The sequence below is a fragment of the Mytilus edulis genome, chromosome 6, assembly GCF_963676685.1.
Source record: "Mytilus edulis chromosome 6, xbMytEdul2.2, whole genome shotgun sequence".
Lineage (NCBI taxonomy): Eukaryota > Metazoa > Mollusca > Bivalvia > Mytilida > Mytilidae > Mytilus > Mytilus edulis.
The window spans coordinates 80,458,854-80,479,146 of NC_092349.1; the positions used below are offsets into that span (position 1 = coordinate 80,458,854).

Below are 20,293 nucleotides of genomic sequence, written 5' to 3' on the forward strand. Positions count from 1 at the left end.
TTCAAACATTTGATTAACCCAGATAAATTTTTATAAGGATTAACCATCCTTTTAAGTAATGTTGGTGTACTCCATCTATTGGAGGAAGATATAGACGAAAGAAGAAGAAAAAGAGGGTATAACAATCTGACTAAATTTTCAAGCTTTATGAAATGGTTCTAGCTTAAATATGTACCTTTATGATTTATACCCATTGCTAGTTTATGTGTTTGCCATCAACAGCTAATGATCACCAAAGGCAAAGGTGTATACTTCAGGTTGGCATGTCAACAGTTATAACTAATTCACATATTTTTGAAAATTCCTTATATATTATTATGATTAGAAAATATTACAAAATGTTTATAGAATTGCTTATGGAGGGGGTCTCTCATTGGGGGATTCTGATCCCGGATCCCGCTTACTGTTTTATCAGATTCCCGCATCCGCTTACACTATGAACGTAAGCAATTCTCATTTTTTTGGTAATTTCCCATGTCCCGCTGGACTTCATTTCCTGTTTTCAAGGCACAATAATTTGACTTTCACGTGTCTCGCGTACTAAAAATCGTCAATTCCGTGTCATGCTAAGACCCAAATGAGACCCCAGTATAACAGGCTTAAGCAAAATTTATTGTGAAATGACAGGGGTGTAAAACAATTCAAACGAAAGAACTAACAGCCTAATTTGAAGAACCCCCACCCCCTTTCCTTTTCTCCCGTATTGGGTTCTGTAACAATCAATCAGTTATTACTATTTATCTTGCAGTGCATGCACTTAACATTCTTTCCCACAGGTTTCTCAGTCAGAGCTCAGACATAAACAGGCTGTTTTATGCCCCATTTTCTGGTCTGTGCGTCCCTCTGTTCTTTTGTTTGTCCGTCTGTTTGTCCATCTGTCCCGCTTGAGGTTAAAGTTTTTGGTCGAGGTAATTTTTTATGAAGTTGAAGTCCAATCAACTTTAAACTTAGTACACATGTTCCCTATGATATGATTTTTCTAATTTTAAAGACAAATTAGAGATTTTTCCCCATTTCTACGGTCAATTAAACATAGAAAATGATAGTGCTGATGGGGCATCCATGATTTAGGGACAAATTCTTGTTGTCTTTGACTTAAAGCCAAAACATGTACAAAAAAAAATGTACCAATTATAAAAATGTGTTTTCAATTTTAGACTTAATTAAGTCAGAAAATGACAGACTTTTTCAGGTCTATTTATGTTGATGAAAAAACTTAATTTTACTTGGTGGCCAAAGTACACCACCTATGACAGGAAAATTTAATTCTTATTTGATTATCTAATTTAACATCCTTACTAAACACAGATGTTTTACCTCATTAAGTGTGGTTCTAGGTGGTTGCATTGTAAGGTTAATTAATATTATCTCTGATTTTTTAGACTCTCATTCATATTTTTCTTTAGAAGACAAAGCATTGTCTTTCAATGTTGTCATTATTTGATTTAGATGCATGACCTTTTTATAAATATGAGTTGGTCTTTAAGTTAACCAACTTTGATAACTTATCCACTTGTAGGAGTCGATATTTGCAACTTTTTGATTCTGGTCAATTATTTCTTGCTTAACAATATTTGACTTATTCAAGTCTTATTTTGTCTTGCATTAAAGGGAGACAAATCCTAAAACTTACAAATTTAGACCTTTATTAGTCCTATAATATAAGACTGAAGGTTCATATCATTTACATTCAACGTTTTTTTATCGGATATGTTTTTTTTTACTATCAATGTTGAACCTCAGAGTTCAACATTGATAGTAAAAAAAAAATATCCAATAAAAAACATTAAATGTAAATGATATGAACCTTCAAAGTCTTATATTATAGGACTAGACCTTTATGAGTCAAAAGCAGATTCAGACTTATTTATGTCTGAGCTCTGACTGTGTCCCAAGTTCAAATGAGAAATCTCATTGTTAAGATCACCATAGTCACTGGGAAATCTGTAAATTAGTGAACTTTACGGGTAGACAATATTTCAATTGTAATATATATATCATGTATATATATAATATTTATAAAGATTTTGATGATGTAAATCTGCTGATACATATTTTCATAATTTATTTTAGAGTCCATGCATTGTTAATTGTTTATTTTAGACTTTTAAGTAATTTGGATATGATATGTTTTATAAATGCATTTTATGTTAAAAATCAAATATGATAAATGGAATTGAATTGCTGTACATGAATTTGACAACTAATCTTCCTATATCTTATCATTATTTAATACTTATTCATATAATAACACATATATATTTGTTTATAATACAATGGCTTGCCTACATTTGGTGGTGACATGTCCATTTAAATTATGTGTTTAATTAGCATGCTATATAAAGACATATTTGTATGTGCAGTTCAATCTTTATATTCAGTTCTATAAATCAGAGAGAGAGTGTATTTGCTCTTTTTAATGGAGGATCCAGAACTTTTCATAAGAGGGGGGCCACTGACTGACCTAAGGGGGCACACACCAGTCATGCTACAGTGATTTCCTATATAATCAACCAAATTTTTCCCAATATTTATGGCCCCGGACCGCTAGAGCCACCTGGCTCCACCTATGCTTGTGGGTCAAGTTTGAGAGCTGATTTTAATTTGCATTTCGAGATATTAAACTCTTGGTATTATTTGTCTCCAGAAAGCATATGCTTTTAATGCAGAAGTGAAAAGACATACATTTTGTATAATGTTTTATACACAGGGACTGTAGTTTCATGTATGACTAAAACTGATGCATAAAAACAACCAGGACACAAACCTTGTCAGGTTTGTCTAGTAAGTGTTACAATATGCAGAATTTTATCAACATTTGTTTATTTGATATCTTCTCTAGATGAAGGAAAATTAACTGTAACATGTGTAAATTAAGCTATAATTGTTAATGAAAACAATAACTTTTTCCTAAATTATCATGTCTGCTAATACATATTTAATAGAATTTTATATTTCGATGCTAGTAGATTTTTTTTTGTCAGTTTTAATTCTTTCTATATGTTCATGATTCACATTAAGTTTTACAAAGTCCTCCATGAGACAACATTAGTTGTTTTATTTTTTTTGCAGATGAAAATAACAATATATGTTGTATAAGGAAGGTTTTTTCAGCAAACTGTGACATCAAGCAATAAGAGCTACCTGGTTGTGATCAATGTAGAAAGCACTTCAATATTGTAAAATGAGAAATAAGACCATGGCTGATTGTTGATGTATTACTAGAAGTAGAAAGATGTCTATTATAACACTACAGTTAGGACAATGTGGGAACCAGATCGGAGGTCAGATGTTCCAGTCTCTTATGGACGATGTTCACATGAAACCTATAAATACTATGGTAAGTATAGTGTACAATTTATATACCGGTACACATTTGATAATTTTGCTTATAAGGCTATTTATCATAAGGCATGTCCAAGTTTCTCTGAAAATTGCTTTGAATTATTTCTACGCAAATTAAGAGATTTGATGTTTTTTTGCCAGATGTCTCTATATACATGATATAGTCCAAAAGGTACTAAAGGAAAATGCTAACTCATCAAAATAAAAAGAGAAAAAAGGAAATCATCATTTGAAATGAGAACCATTGAATTTTGATGTAAGTTTGTCTTGCCAGATTTATAATAATGAGTCCAGAATAGTGATATACACACATCTAGTATTCATTAATTCAGTAATAAATATTTTCTCACAAAGATTACTTATATGAAATGTTTATTACTCTATTTTAGGTTCCACCAAACAGAAATGAGGAATACATTAATGATGTGCTATCAACATTTTTCTACCAAGATGGCCGATCGGAAAATCAGTTACCTAGAGCTAGAGCTGTTATGGTTGATATGGAACCTAAGGTTGGTAATGATTAACTACTTTACATGCTTTGTAATACTTTTGAAGTACTATTATTCTTTGATTCTTATTTACAGAAAGAAAGGAAATGTATTTTTTAAGTAGACAATTAAAGCTTTAGACTTTACAGAAAACAGTCAATTTGAAAAACAAAATTTAGTATAGTATTAAAATTATTAACTAAGAAAACCATGAACTCTTGTAACTGTGCATGTTTTTCAATATCTGCTAACTACTGCTTGTATTTAATTGATATAAAAATGTATATGAGACTATGTGTTATGATTGGAAATGATATAGCTCTCTACTAGAGACCAAATGTTATACAAATCAACAACTACAGGTCACCGTTCAACCTTCAACAATTAGTAAAACACATACGGCATAGTCAACTACATAAGTTAATCAATTATTTGCTAAGTTACTAATTTTCTTATTTCACAGGTTATTGCCCAGACTTGTATGGATGCCAAAAAATCAGGAAAATGGCAATATCCTGAAAAACAGCAATTGAGTCAACAGCGTGGATCAGGGAACAACTGGGCACATGGTTTCTGTATACATGGACCAAAAGCTAAAGACCAAGTCATTGAAATGGTCCAGAAAGAAGCTGAAAAATGTGATAACCTTGGTGGTTTTTTGTCTTTGATGAGTCTGGCAGGAGGAACAGGGTCAGGTGTTGGTGCTTATATCACAGAATGTCTTCGAGATGAGTTTCCTCATGCATTCATTCTTAATCAAGTGGTGTGGCCATATAATACAGGGGAGGTAATCGTGCAGAATTACAATGCTATATTGACTTTATCCCATCTCTACAGAACTGTAGATGCTGTTATTGTAATGCAGAATGACCATTTACATAAGATCTGTTCTCAGTTGTTGAATATCAAGAAGATTTCATTCAAGGACATTAACAAGGTCATTTGCCATAAACTTTTGAGCATTTTGTCACCAGGAACACTACATAAATACCCAGGATTCACATGTTCAAACTCAATAGGTAATAATCTAATGTAATAGTTAGCGGAATTTTAACAAAATAAGCGGTTTATAAAGGTTTATACAGAATTCAAGGATAAGTTGAGAAACATAGAAGATAACTACATGGACTAAGAGGTGAAAAAAAACCATAGTTCCCATTAAAACAGATGCTATGACAAAAAAAACATCAATGACAAGACAAACATAGAATCACACAGAAAATTAAATATTGAATTACATAAATCCCACTAAAAACAAACTTGGGGTCAATTCAGATGCTGTGGAAGGGTAAGCAATGTCTGCTGCACAAGATGCACCTTGGATATTTAATTACATGGCATTTATCTATGAGAATTTTTCTTTTCCATATTGTTTATTTACATTTCAGGTGAGATAATGGAGCACATGGTTCCTGTATCAGATTATAAACTGTTCTTATTTACATTTCAGGTGAGATAATGGAGCACATGGTTCCTGTATCAGATTATAAACTGTTCTTATTTACATTTCAGGTGAGATAATGGAGCACATGGTTCCTGTATCAGATTATAAACTGTTCTTATTTACATTTCAGGTGAGATAATGGAGCACATGGTTCCTGTATTAGATTATAAACTGTTCTTATTTACATTTCAGGGGAGAAAATGGAGCACATGGTTCCTGTATCAGATTATAAACTGTTCTTATTTACATTTCAGGTGAGATAATGGAGCACATGGTTCCTGTATCAGATTATAAACTGTTCTTATTTACATTTCAGGTGAGATAATGGAGCACATGGTTCCTGTATTAGATTATAAACTGTTCTTATTTACATTTCAGGGGAGATAATGGAGCACATGATTCCTGTATCAGATTATAAACTGTTCTTATTTACATTTCAGGGGAGATAATGGATCACATGGTCCCTGTATCAGATTATAAACTGTTCTTATTTACATTTCAGGTTAGATAATGGAGCACATGGTCCCTGTATCAGATTATAAACTGTTCTTATTTACATTTCAGGTGAGATAATGGAGCACATGGTTCCTGTATTAGATTATAAACTGTTCTTATTTACATTTCAGGTGAGATAATGGAGCACATGATTCCTGTATCAGATTATAAACTGTTCTTATTTACATTTCAGGGGAGATAATGGAGCACATGGTTCCTGTATCAGATTATAAACTGTTCTTATTTACATTTCAGGTGAGATAATGGGGCACATGGTTCCTGAATCAGATTATAAACTGTTCGTATTTACATTTCAGGTGAGATAATGGAGCACATGGTCCCTGTATCAGATTATAAACTGTTACTATTTACATTTCAGGGGAGATAATGGAGCACATGGTTCCTATATCAGATTATAAACTGTTCTTATTTACATTTCAGGTGAGATAATGGAGCACATGGTTCCTGTATCAGATTATAAACTGTTCTTATTTACATTTCAGGTGAGATAATGGAGCACATGATTCCTATATCAGATTATAAACTGTTCTTATTAACATTTCAGGTGAGATAATGGAGCACATGGTTCCTGTATCAGATTATAAACTGTTCTTATTTACATTTCAGGGGAGATAATGGAGCACATTGTTCCTATATCTGATTATAAACTGTTCTTATTTACATTTCAGGGGAGATAATGGAGCACATTGTTCCTATATCTGATTATAAACTGTTCTTATTTACATTTCAGGGGAGATAATGGAACACATGATTCCTATATCAGATTATAAACTGTTCTTATTTACATTTCAGGTGAGATAATGGAGCACATGATTCCTGTATCAGATTATAAACTGTTCTTATTTACATTTCAGGGGAGAAAATGGAGCACATGGTTCCTGTATTAGATTATAAACTGTTCTTATTTACATTTCAGGGGAGATAATGGAGCACATGGTTCCTATATCTGATTATAAACTGTTCTTATTTACATTTCAGGGGAGATAATGGAACACATGATTCCTATATCAGATTATAAACTGTTCTTATTTACATTTCAGGTGAGATAATGGAGCACATGATTCCTGTATCAGATTATAAACTGTTCTTATTTACATTTCAGGGGAGAAAATGGAGCACATGGTTCCTGTATTAGATTATAAACTGTTCTTATTTACATTTCAGGGGAGATAATGGAGCACATGGTTCCTATATCAGATTATAAACTGTTCTTATTTACATTTCAGGGGAGATAATGGAGCACATGGTTCCTATATCAGATTATAAACTGTTAACAATGAAAAACATCCCACAGATGCCAGAATCATCTATACAATTCAGTTCATTCCAATGGCATGGCTTACTGAAACATCTCAGACAGATGTTGATAGCTGATGCTGCTATGGAGGAAGGTATGTCTAGATAGACAGTATGCCTCAATATATGATAAACAAAAATGCAATGACTGAAACCAATTATCAATTACACACAGGAGTTATTTTCCTTAATTAAGGAATTTTAATAAATTTTAATGGTTTTGCCTTGTATAATGAAAACTTAGAAAACAGCAACAAAACAGCTCATCCAAAAACAGTCTAGTTTTCAGTTAACAGTCTTCAAATGTTATCAAAAGTCTTTAAATTATTCTGAGTGTCTAAAACAGCTAAAAAAATGACAGAGAAATTAAAGTTTTGCCATCAACACAAAATTCCCCAATTGATAAAATACATTAAGATATATGTGATACAAGAAATACAAAAGAGGTTCCTGAGTTGGGACAGACACTTGAAAGTTCTGGTAAATTTACTTGATACTTAAGGTACATAAATGGCATTTGAAGGGCTCACTAATTGCAATTTCTATTTTCAACTTTTTTACAGAAAACATTTGTTTTATTCTTAACACATTATGAAACAAAATGATTAAGTAATGATATATAAATTATCAACATTTAAATTTGTTTAGGACTTTTGTCATAGATTTATTAACATCAGTATGTTGGGCAGTTTTAACTATGTACAAAAATGGATTACACGTATTATTATTTGTTTTTAATTTGTAGGAATTGATTGGCAGGTCAAGGTCGGTGATGAAACTCCAAGAGGTGGAGCCAAACACAACCAATCACTTGCTAACTTTTTAATGCTCCGTGGAAAAGATGTAACCACAGCAGACACCACTGCCTTTGAAGATTCAATGTTATATGCTCCTTGGGTTCCACCAGGTGGCGCTTTATTGAAAGGGACACAACCAAGAGTGTTTAATCAGTATGAGAAATCGGCATGTTTACTGTCCAATAGTAAATCACCAATTGTACAAATGGATTACACAGTGGGAAAAGCTTGGAATATGTTTTCTTCAAGGGGTTATGTACATCAATATAATAAACATGGACTCGTAGATGAAGATTTTGTAGATAGTTTTGTAACATTAGAACAAGTTATTGCCAATTATAAAAATTTGTAACCATTTTTTTATTTAGATAAATCAATTTCATACTGATTTTGTGCAGTACTTTATTTAAAAGTTGTATTTATTTTTAGATTCTTTTACTGCAATGCCTTACATCTGTCATTTTTATTTTAAACAACCACCTTGTTTAAAATATCTCTACATGTTAGCCTCTATTGTGGGAGGTAGTGTGTTTATTCTGACAGAGTCAACAAGATATTTTAAAATTGGTATTTTCTGCTTCTCTGCTACAACTTGGCATTTAGAATCAAATACTTGGTATTAGAATTATGTTTCTGGTTAGTTTGATTTATCTTCTTGTGAGCTATATAAAAATTAGGGATGAGGTATTAACTATTGAGACAATTTCCCATCAGAGACTACAAGATGTTATTGTAAGCAACTTTAGAAATTTTTGTACAGCCTTCAACAATGAACAATACAGTAAAGTATGCTTTAAAAGGCTGTATGTCCTTTGGCTCCAAAAAGAGTCAAATAGAAAACAATCATAACATTGGCACATCTCAACTTAAAAGCCTATTGTTAACATTTGAAGGTCGGGACTATGTATTGATTATCTAGCACCTAAATATGATAGAAAAGAATGATTTTGAAGTGTTAAACATTCTTTGAATGTGAATGTTTTAGATAAATCAAGTGGTAGACTAAAGTTGTGGAAAGCGGCATATAAGACATGCTTTATGTCTGCGGTGACAGCTGTTAATTTCTGTGTCTTTTGGTCTATTGTGGAGAGATGTCTCATTGGCAAGCATACCACATCTTCTTTTTTACATTCAGGCCTGCTGCAATTGTAATATACCAACCATAATCTTGAGGACTGTGTAAGAAAACTTGACAAAGAAATGCAAGATGAAAATAAGCAGTTCAAGGAAATGAGTTTAATGATTTATTAAATGGATTTCAGAAATTTTGTTAAACATTGTGTAGTCACAAATTAATCATGTGAGAAGATGACTGTGTTACTTATTAAACCTGTCAAAATAAGTTCTAATATAGATGTTACTTAGTCATATGCTGCTTTAGTAGACCAATGTTTAAATACCCCATGAAGACCAAGCCAAGACCAGAACAAAGATGAGGTCATCATAGAAAGTGCATGATAAAAAGCAAAAAGTAAAAAGGGAAAATATTGTGCTATAAAAAAATTCAAAGTAGCAAACCGTTATTGATTACAGAAGTATACCATGAGAAATTATCTCCACCCCATTACATAGAAGATGATGTCCTTCAAACATGTGGATGCTGATTTCTGCTTCAAGCATAATGGTAAACTCAAAATTGATAGTTAAAAACAAAATAAGTTTGCCTTCCCTACAAATGTGTGGGTACATTCTGCAGGATCATTATATATTTTTTTTAACATGATTTTTTATGGAGTGCTACAGAAGTGAAAATTAGGCCTGCTGAAGGTGGTGTCAACAATTTGTTATGAGTTTGTGATTGGGTATGTTATAAGGGGATCAACTTGATAAGTCAATGATATTTAGTATGAAGTTGTATTTGCATCAGGACCTCATTTTCATGGAGATTGTTTTGACCCTGCCCTCTTAGTCATGGTCTATTGACTTTAAAATCTTGCATAGTTCACATGTTTAAGTTTGTGATATGGCCAGTTCAAGAAGAAAGTTATGGTTAGTAAATAGTATTTGGTATACATTTGTATTAGCATTGGCAAATCCCATTTACATGAATATTATTTAGTCCTGCCCCCTCAGTCATTGTACATTAACTTCATAAAATCTGAAGGGGCTATAATGTCATCATGTTCTTGTGAAAAAACATAAACTTTTGCCTGAAAAATAGATCTTTTTACTTGCAGATATAAAGCAGTAAAGCATAGGAATTAGAGAACCAAAATAATACATTTTAAATTAGATGAAGTATTTGGTTGTCAATGGTGATGACCTTGGTTACAGTGTACCTAGAAATGAAGGAATTTTAAGATGTTTTACTGAAGGAATTGTCACTAGTACATCTATATTGATTAATGGTGAAGCAGTTCTACATGCAGTTGACCTAGTCCATGAGTATCGTATCCCTACAGGTGAGACTTTCTAGTGTAAGGTCAAGGTTACTGAAGGAATTGTCACTAGTACATCAATATTAATAAATGGTGAAGCAGTTCTACATGCTGTTGACCTAGTCCATGAGTATCGTATCCCTACAGGTGAGACTTTCTAGTGTATGGTCAAGGTTACAGAAACCATTTATACAAATTGAAGGGTTTATTTTTGTTTCATTATTTCAGAACATATTTTTTAAAACAAGAATGTCTGTATGTGCCAATTCAAGGTCAAATTCAAGTTGAAAGGATCAGAGAACAAGGAACTAGAAGTTCATTTTTGTTGATAAAATATTAGTAACTGTAAATTCAGAAATGATTGCGTACATTTATTATTGCGATTTTTCAAGAATGGACAAAAATGCGAGTTTAATTATCACGATTTCCAAAAAACTACGTTCAGATCTATGTTTCAGTTATCAGAATGCAAGTTCTTATGGTTGCGATACCCACCCAGTCGCATTATTCGCAATGATAAAAACCTCGCAATAATTTCTGAATTTACAGTATTGATTTTAACAAATATAAATATTATATCTTATAATAATGAAATAATAAGGTTAAAACAATATTTTGCATCAAAATTTATAAAAATTGTTGTGGGCCACATCAATTATTAGTAAACTGTTTCAATTCTAACAGAATTCAAACAAATTATGTATCTTGATTTATTTATAGGGTTACATCTGAACTTGTCAGAAGGATTACCTCTTACAGAAGCTACCTCACTACTTGGAGAAGATGGGTGTTTGTTGGGGAAGCTTGGAATCAGAGAACAAAACAAACTAGGAAGCATTGATTTTAAACAGGTAGTAAACTCATGTAGCAGAACATTAGAAATAGGATTACTCTTGTAGATAAAATCATAAATATTGATGTAACATACTAGCCATACATGTTGTGAACATCATAACTAGCTATATATACATGTTGGGACCTCATAGCTAGCTGTCTATATATGTTGTGGATTTCAGAAATAGCTGTCGATACATGTTGTGAACCCCAAAACTAGCTATGTATACATGATGGGACCGCATAACTAGCTGTCTTTGCATGTTGTGGACCTCAGAAATAGCTGTCGATACATGTTTTGAAACTCATACATGTTGTGAAACTCATACATGTTGTGAACCTCATACATGTTGTGATACTAATAACTAGCCATTTATACAAAAGGTGAACTTCATAACTACTGTAGCCGTCTTAGCCCGTTGTGAACATCATAAATAGCTTTCTATACATGATGTGAATATCATAATTAACCATGTATACATTTTATCAACCAAGTGAATCTAGTATCTGTTCTAAAAATATCAATGCTATTATTGAAAAAGTAAAATCTAAAATTGGAATTATCTACCTTTGTCCATAATTGAAACCACTACGATTTGTAGTAAAGGCTTCTGATGCCAGATACATTTTTAGTTCCCATTGCAAATTTATGCATTTTTTACCATTCAATGCTCACAAGCATTTTGATTGGCTTTTCAACTTACACTGTTATTATGAATTTTTTATATGTATAATTTTAAGCCATCTGTAAAAGTCTTATAAAATCCTTGTTATTTTGTAATAGTTTTTGAAAACTTTTACTTGTCAATGATAAAGCTATGAAAAATCAAGAGAAAACTTTTTCCTGTCAAAATTCCAAAGGTTAATATATCTCGAAAAGTAGCATATGACCTATATATTTTTTTTGCTTTTTTGGTTCCTTTATTAAACCCCTATCAATATATACTAGTGTTAAGAAAAGCTTGTTATTTTGAAACTGAGTAGCCAACTTCCTTAATAGCCTCTTGTTTCTATTTGTAGTTTCAGACTTAGCATGTAAAACATAAAGGGAAATAGTTCCTGTATTGTATGTCATGTTTACGAAGAACTATTTTTTTTGAAAAAAGAAATCACTTTGGAATTATACTTTTTTCATAGCTAGTTAGAAACCTGAATGTATCTTTAATGTTCAATTCAACCTAATGTATTGGCTATAGCTATTTTAGAGTTTTAGTATTTGCCTTCAATTATTTTAGATTCTAGAGAAATTAAACAGAATTAGTAAGTGCTAATTTGTTTTGTTTTGAATTTATTATTTTGAGTACATGCTATATTTATGTACGGTTATGACTATTAGATTTATCTGCATGTGTTGATATCTTCGTTTAACCATGACCCCTGTTAACCATGACCCCTATTGTCCGTGCAATATATATATATATATACCTTTATTTGAAAAATTTACCCTATTGGAATGATATAATTATTTACATTTATTTTAGCTTTCTCCATTTATCAAATATCCAATTTTGATAGTCTTTTTCCATGTACCATTTATTTAAATTTATAACTTTATAGTGAACTCTACACTTGTGACAACTGTTATTGTCAAGAAACATACATGGAAATGAATATTTAAAAATTCTAGAAAATGTGAAACTGATGAAAAATGCTTCAACAGTTCTAGGAAAAAAGAACCACAACAGGTTTTTATGATTTTGATGATTTTTCTTTTAGTCAGTTGGTTTTATACGAATGGATATACTTATTGGCTTTCCATCACATTAGGAAAATAACTTCTTTTTGCTGTTTATAGTCTTATGATGGCTAGAAAATTGAATCCTATTCCTCAGTTGCAACTGTGTGTTTACATTGTATGAATAAAAAATAAATCTAGATCTGGGAAAGATTTTAGGGAAATTTTCTACAATCTTTTTTCTTAATTCTATATACACTTATGTTAAGGTTATGCAATTAGAATAAATTAGACTTAAATAACAATTTTTTACTTTAAATATATCCTATATTTCAGTTGGGTATATTTTATACAGATTGTGTTTTTCATGTTCTTAACATTTATGTTAAGTAATCAAGTGTAATGCTTATTATACCCCATGCTTAGAAGAACAATACAGCTTTTTAGCTCACCTGGCCTAAAAGGCCATGTGAGCTTTTCTCATCACTTGGCGTCCGTCGTCGTCGACGTCGTCGTCTGTCGTCGTTAACAATTTTTCAAACATCTTCTCCTCTGAAACTACTAAATGGATTTGAATGAAACTTAACATTATTGTTCCTTAGTATATCCTGCACAAAATGTGCGCTTCGATTTTTGATCTGTCAAAAAACATGGCCGCCGTTACTTAAAATAGAACATAGGGGTCAAATGCAGTTTTTGGCTTATATCTCAAAAACGAAAGCATTTAGAGCAAATCTGACGGGGTAAAAATGTTCATTAGGTCAAGATCTATCAGCCCTGAAATTTTCAGATGAATCAAACAAACCATTGTTGGGTTGCTGCCACTTAATTGGTAATTTTAAGGAAATTTTGCAGTTTTTGGTCATTATCTTGAATATTATTATAGATAAAGATAAACTGTAAACAGCAAAAAAGATCAGCAAAGTAAGATCTACAAATAAGTTAATATGACCAAAATTGTCAATTGACCCCTTAAGGGGTTATTGTCCTTTAATGACAATTTTTCACAATTTGTTCATCATATTTGCTAACTTTAAAAAATCTTCTCCTCTGAAACTACTGAATGGATTTGGTTAAAACTTAGCATGGTTGTTCCTTAGATTATCCTGCACAAAGTGTGTGCTTTGATTTTTGATCCGTCAAAAAACATGGCCGCCGTTACTTATCTCAAAAACGAAAGCATTAAGAGCAAATCTGACATGGAGTAAAAATGTTCATTAGGTCAATATCTATCAGCCCTGAAATTTTCAGATGAATCAAACATCCAATTGTTGGGTTGCTGCCACTTAATTGGTAATTTTAAGGAAATTTTGCAGTTTTTGGTCATTATCTTGAATATTATTATAGATAAAGATAAACTGTAAACAGCAAATATGATCAGCAAAGTAAGATCTACAAATAAGTCAATTTGACCAAAATTGTCAATTGACCTCTTTAGGAGTTATTGCCCTTTAAAGACTTTTTTCACAATTTGTTCATCATGTTGACTTACTTTAAAAAATCTTCTCTTATGAAACTGCTGTATCAATTTCAGCCAAACTTAGGCTAAATGAGTTTCAGAGTTTCAGAGTATCTAGTATAAATTTTATATTTCATTTCCTTGTATGTCAAGAAACATAGCTCCTATGGCTAAAATAGAACATAGGAGAAAATGATTTTTTTTTGCTTTTGAAGAAAATAGGACGATTCAAAGAACATTTAAATAAATTGAAAAGCCAAAATAATCATTGATGAGAGATTAAACCAAAAAAATTCAGGTGAGCGATTCAGGCTCTTGAGAGCCTCTTGTTTTGTCAATATACTGCAAAGCTGCGTTCATATACAGTAAACATGGTATCATCCTGGTAAGCTTTTAATATGTGCCACTGGACATTTAACACCAATCCATCATAATATGATCATACTTTATTTTCCTAATAAAATAAGGGCAAGCATGAAATGAAATGCTTAAGGAAATCCAAGGCTTGCACACCACACATAACTTCCAAAATATGCTATGGGTTCTTTTTTTCTTCATGGATACTAATTTTCGTGGATTGATTTCATTAGTTTTTGCAAAGTCTGTTTAAATTCCTTCAGAAAATTTGTAATTCATTGAACATTTAAATTTGTGGTTCTCCTGTATCCACGAAATCCACTCAAATTAGTATCCACCGTCCGAATATAATTGAATCCACAGTATGTATATTTGTATGTGATTTATTGTTTTTTACATAAATCAGGCTGTAACTTTTCTAGTTTTAATTGTTTTACATTTCATTTTAGGGCTTTTTATAGCTGTCTATGAGGTATGGATGTTGCTCATAGTTGAAGGTTATACAGGGACATATAGTTGTAAACTTCTATCTCATATGGTCTCTGGTGGGAAGTTGTCTAATTGGCAGTTATACCACATCTTCTTATTTTTAAATTGTACTTTATAATTAATTTTTATAGAAATATAGAATATCCTGCTTGAAAAAAATAAATAATTGGATGCTATATTCAAACTAAATATTGTTGATCTTCACTTGAATTTGTCAGAAATTTGAACTTTTCAGGTTGATGAAGAGATGCAGGCCCAGATAGACAAGTTTGAACTGTTAATGGGTGTCAAACCTTTCCATGTAGATGGCCACCAACATGTCCATTTGTTACCAGGTATTATTATTTAATATTTACACTACCCCAATGGAGGCTAATAAGGAATTTCTCCTTACTAGGTTAACATAAATCAATAATATTGCTTGTCTATGCAGTAATATATGTACAAGCAAAAGGGAGAAGGTTTGGTACCATTAAAACATTTAATCCCGCTGCAAATGTTTGCACTTGTCCTAAGTCAGGAATGTGATGTACAGTAGTTGTCATTTGTTTATGTAATTTATAAGTGTTTCTTGTTTCTCGTTTTTTATATAGATTAGACTGTTGGTTTTCCCGTTTGAATGGTTTTGCACTAGTAAATTTGGGGCCCTTTTTAGCTTTTTGTTCAGTGTGAACCAAGGCTCTGTGTTGAAGGCTGTACATTGACCTATAATGGTTTAGTTTTATAAATTGTTATTTGGATGGAGAGTTGTCTCATTGGCACTCACACCACATCTTCCTATATCTATATAAGCATTGGCACAACTCCAGCGAGATGTTTTGGCCCTGACACTCATTCATGTTAAATTATTTGAATATATAGCATATAGTTTGGTTTATAATTGTTTCGACAGCTTCATTTTATTGCTGGTTTGAGAAGTTCTTCTCTTAATGACCCATTACAACTTTTGGGTGTTTGTTTTTGTTTCTGTGTACCGGTATTTTGATAGATAATGCTGTCTTCTTGTTTTAGATCAGTTTCGTTAGCAGTTCTTGTCTTACCAAAAATATTCCCTCCAACCTGTCTCCTGACAATCAGCCTTCATTCCGCATGTGACAGGGAGATCTCAGCTACGTAGCAACACCTCTGCACTGCCATTCATTGCATTTTTTATCACTGGTCAGTCTTTTAAATAACAATTTATTATCCCCAAAGTTCTATCAACTTACAACTCACATTTCAGTAGTTATACTACAGTTGATAGGACAGGTCACGTCGAATTTCCTATCAACCACTGTTTCGCAAGCATCAATAGTTCATGCAAACTACGCTTTACAACAGCTCAGGATGCAGGGAATTCAACAGGAAAATATTTTCATTATTAGCAAAAATATTTTCAAAATTAGGTGAGATGATTACCCAAGGGCAATACTATATATAATTTTATTCTTTGTAATAAATTTTATATTTCTTTTATATTTGTCAGAATCTCTGTTGCAATGTATTCGTTTTCAGTCAGGCATTTTGTCTCTGTTATAGCACCACCAGCCACTTAATTACTGACTACATTACTTAACTTGGTACAGGTCGTTAAGGTCAATTACAAGTGTATACCAGTTGTAACCTACAGACGGTAATCAATGAGTCCTTAACTATGTCACAATGTACTAATAGTTAATTTACAGTATACCTTCATGGAGAAACTGTGTGGTTATAAATTGAATTTTGAATTTCCATGGTTTAACTTTGAAAGCTTATGATTTGATCATTTACTTATTACTTAGCATCATATAATAAGGAAAAGGTGATGAATTGTTTAGGATTCCTATAAAGGGGTTGATACAACCTCAGTTTCAGAAAACACAAAAACATTTTGCTATTTAAATTTCAGTATGTGTTATATTGAGAAAAAGTAGGAGTAGTTTATTAAAAACAATTCTTTGATTAAAGTCATCTCTTGCTTATAAATTTTATTTTTAGGCATCAGTAAAGTTTTTAGTGAAGTGTTGTCAAGAAATGGTATTTTTGTAACAAGGTTACCTATAGAAGATATCAGTGAGACAGATCTACCAAACAAAGACTTTCTACAGACAGTTATCAATGATTCACACTCGGCCAGACAAGTCTTTGGCAGATTTGGTATTAAGTAAGTTATATTGATAAAAAAACTGGTTATTAAATATCACATCTTACAGTGAATTCATAAATAGACTTTACATAGTAGTTAATATTTGCTGTGTCCATAACTACACATGAATCCCAAGGGCTGATTTATGTTTTGTGAAAAGAGGAGGGGTGTAATTCCTGAAAATGGACAATTTTAGGCCAAAAAAAATAATTATCCAATCAAAGTGTGGACTTAAACTCTCAAAGTCACCCTTTTCCAAATCCACCACTAATTACAACCATGCATTTAAATGCAGTTGTGAAGAAATCATTACTTTTGAACAAAATCTGCATAGCCAAACTTTTGTTTCTTCTTGAGTTAAGGAACTTTGACTTAAACATACATGTTAAGGGCCAGCTGAAGGACGCCTCCGGGTACGGGAATTTCTCGCTACATTGAAGACCTGTTGGTAACCCTCTGCTGTTGTTTTTTATTTGGTCGGGTTGTTGTCTCTTTGACACATTCCCCATTTCCATTTTCAATTTTATTTATTGGTACAGACTTGCCAACTTTCAGAAAATTTTCAGGCAGACACTTAAAGAGGAGTTAAATTGACATTTTAGTAGATGAACATTTATTTTAAACAAAAGAATATTAATTAAGTACAGTTTTGATGTCTGTAAGTGATTCACTAAGTCATCTTGTTCTTAAAACCCCAATTGTGATTTTGAAATGTTGTCAGTTATAATTTTTTAGAGTAAGAAAATAAAGCAGATTCTTATTTATTTCAATTTAATTAACTCACCAATCAATTTATTAATGGTTTGCACATTTAGAATATGTTGAAATGGTTATTAAAGTTCTGCATAGTACTTTATCAATTGTCTTGACGAATATTTATACATTTTTGTAGGTATGCAGAAAAATTTATTGGTCTGGACTCTTTCGAAATATCTGTGGATTCAATCATAGAAAAATTGACAGACATGTTGAATGGTGGAAACCATGGAGACACTTTCTGTGAATTCATGGTGCATCCTGGGTATAGAACAGAACAGGAAGGAGGGTGTGGTTGTGGTCCTGATGATTTCTCTCAGTCCCATTACAGAGAAACTGAATTAAATTTATTGTGTGATATAAAACTGAAGAAATTCATTGAAAAATCAAAATTCAAATTAGTAAGTTATGAATCTTTGTTTTTAACAGAAGCATTTAGTATACGAAAATGACTTTAGGGATTTTACTTTAAATTATTAGATTTTTAAGTTCGCCTTTCAGGTTATTTATTCAATATATTTCTGTGATAAGTAAGCAAGGTTTTCTTTAAAACAGTTAAGATAATCAAGATAAATGTATTAATAAGAAGCTGCACCCTTTAAAAGTTAAGGTTCTAGAGGCTGTGTATTAAGAACGTTTTAATATATTGATATTATAAGTTAACAAGGTATTATACTGTTGATCAGATTCATTTTCATACTTCAATTTTCTTTTTCTTAAAGTTGTACAACAGTGATTGTATGTTTATGACTTGATTTTTGTATGCTACACTTTTTAGTACATTGATTTTTTTTATTCATTGTTATTTTCATGTCAATAAATGTATGTCATTTTGAAGAAAAAAAAGTTAAAAATATTTTTACATAAAAGTTTTCTTGCTCTATTTTTCAAATTTCATGCATGCAATTTTGCTGACTTTTTTTTACAGCAAAAATTTACTTCTATGATAGATCCAAAAGCCGAAACAGTTAAATTGTATTTTTAATATGTTAAAATTACAACCATTACAGTAATAGTTGTTATCTAAAATAACTTCTTAGTATGTGTACCTATTAAAGTAAATGAAACTAAAGACTTTTTTTTACATGGATTGCAAGAATAGTTGCTTTTCTTTGGTGTCCAACCCACCAGTAATCCTACGGAATAGGACATCAAACTTTTAACATGGGATTAACAGTTATCTCCCCCTGGATTGAATTGACTCCCCTTAATTACTGATTCAGAATAGAAGCAAATGTTAAAAATTGCAAACTTTTTAGTTGCTGTAAATTCAGAAATTATTGCAAACATTTATTAATGGGATTATTCAAGAATGGACAACAATGTGAATTACTTATACAGTCACATTATTTGCATCAATAAAAACCTTGCAATAATTTCTGAATTTTCAGTAAACAAAATTGAATATGATTAGCATAATACATTTCTGTGCTCTTATGCCATTGCAAAATACATTTTAATAATTGAGGTTTTTGCTAACAATTTTATTTTGCTAATCATAAATATATTTAAAAAGGAGATAGTAAAAATTTGATAGAATTTGTATCTTTGCTCTAGTCTTGCTGGTCTGTATATCAAAACTGTTGTATTTATTTATGTCTATACAATCTAATAGAAAATTTACATTTGCTGTTTATGTATTTACCTTTGAAATAAATCCTATTGTTCTAATTCATTGTTTTATATATTTGTGCAATGTTTCCGACATTCAAACAACCATTTACCTTTCAAGTTGATTGGACTTTAACGTCATCAAAAATTACCTTGACCAAAAGTTTTAACCTGAAACTAGCACTATCATTTTCTATGTTCAGTGGAACGTGAAATTGGGGTCAAAAATATAATTTAGCATTTAAATTAGAAAGATTTAATCATAGGGAACATGTGTACTAAGTTTCAAGTTGATTGGACTTCCAACTTCATCAAAAACTACCTTGACCATAAATTTTAACCTGAAGCGGGACCGAAGGACGGCATAACGAACGGACCCACAGATCAGAAAACATAATGCCCCTCTGCTATAGTAGGTTGGGCATAACAAATAGTTTTCTAGCTTGGTTTTTTTTTTTAACGTTTGAAATTGTCATGTCAGGGATTGCTATAGCTTGCTGTGCTGTATGGGTTAGTGTATTGTTGAAGGCTTTACATTGGTGTGATTGGCCTATGGTTGATAATCGAGCTAGTTGATTTGTAGTCTTATTGATAGTCATATCTTCTGGTTTTTATACAGTCTTCAATAAAGAACATGGTCTACCAGAAAGTGATAAAATAAAGTACTCAACCCTCCACTTCAGTACATAGAAAAACATATCTTCTGGTTTTTATAAGTCTTCAATAAAGAACATGGTC

General features: G+C 31.6%; 2 protein-coding genes across 5 annotated transcripts; both read left to right on the plus strand.

Moving 5' to 3' along the window:
* Window positions 1-19: 19 nt before the first annotated feature.
* Window positions 20-8,309, plus strand: LOC139528614 (tubulin delta chain-like). Of its 4 annotated transcripts, none has more exons than XM_071324649.1 (6): window positions 20-116; window positions 3,073-3,340; window positions 3,735-3,857; window positions 4,300-4,855; window positions 7,023-7,187; window positions 7,838-8,309. In XM_071324649.1, exons 2-6 carry the CDS (start codon window positions 3,236-3,238, stop codon window positions 8,239-8,241), a joined length of 1,353 nt encoding a protein of 450 aa, XP_071180750.1. In that variant the 5' UTR covers window positions 20-116; window positions 3,073-3,235; the 3' UTR covers window positions 8,242-8,309. The 4 variants fall into 4 exon arrangements, with proteins under 4 accessions (XP_071180750.1, XP_071180753.1, XP_071180751.1 ...); XM_071324652.1 differs by having other exon boundaries at window positions 27-116; window positions 3,115-3,340; XM_071324650.1 differs by lacking the exon at window positions 20-116 and adding an exon at window positions 2,297-2,784.
* LOC139528615 (carbohydrate deacetylase-like) lies at window positions 96-19,615 on the plus strand. Its single transcript, XM_071324653.1, has 6 exons — window positions 96-257; window positions 10,067-10,291; window positions 10,988-11,118; window positions 15,317-15,416; window positions 17,041-17,206; window positions 18,081-19,615. Exons 2-6 carry the CDS (start codon window positions 10,123-10,125, stop codon window positions 18,394-18,396), a joined length of 882 nt encoding a protein of 293 aa, XP_071180754.1. The 5' UTR covers window positions 96-257; window positions 10,067-10,122; the 3' UTR covers window positions 18,397-19,615.
* Window positions 19,616-20,293: the final 678 nt, after the last annotated feature.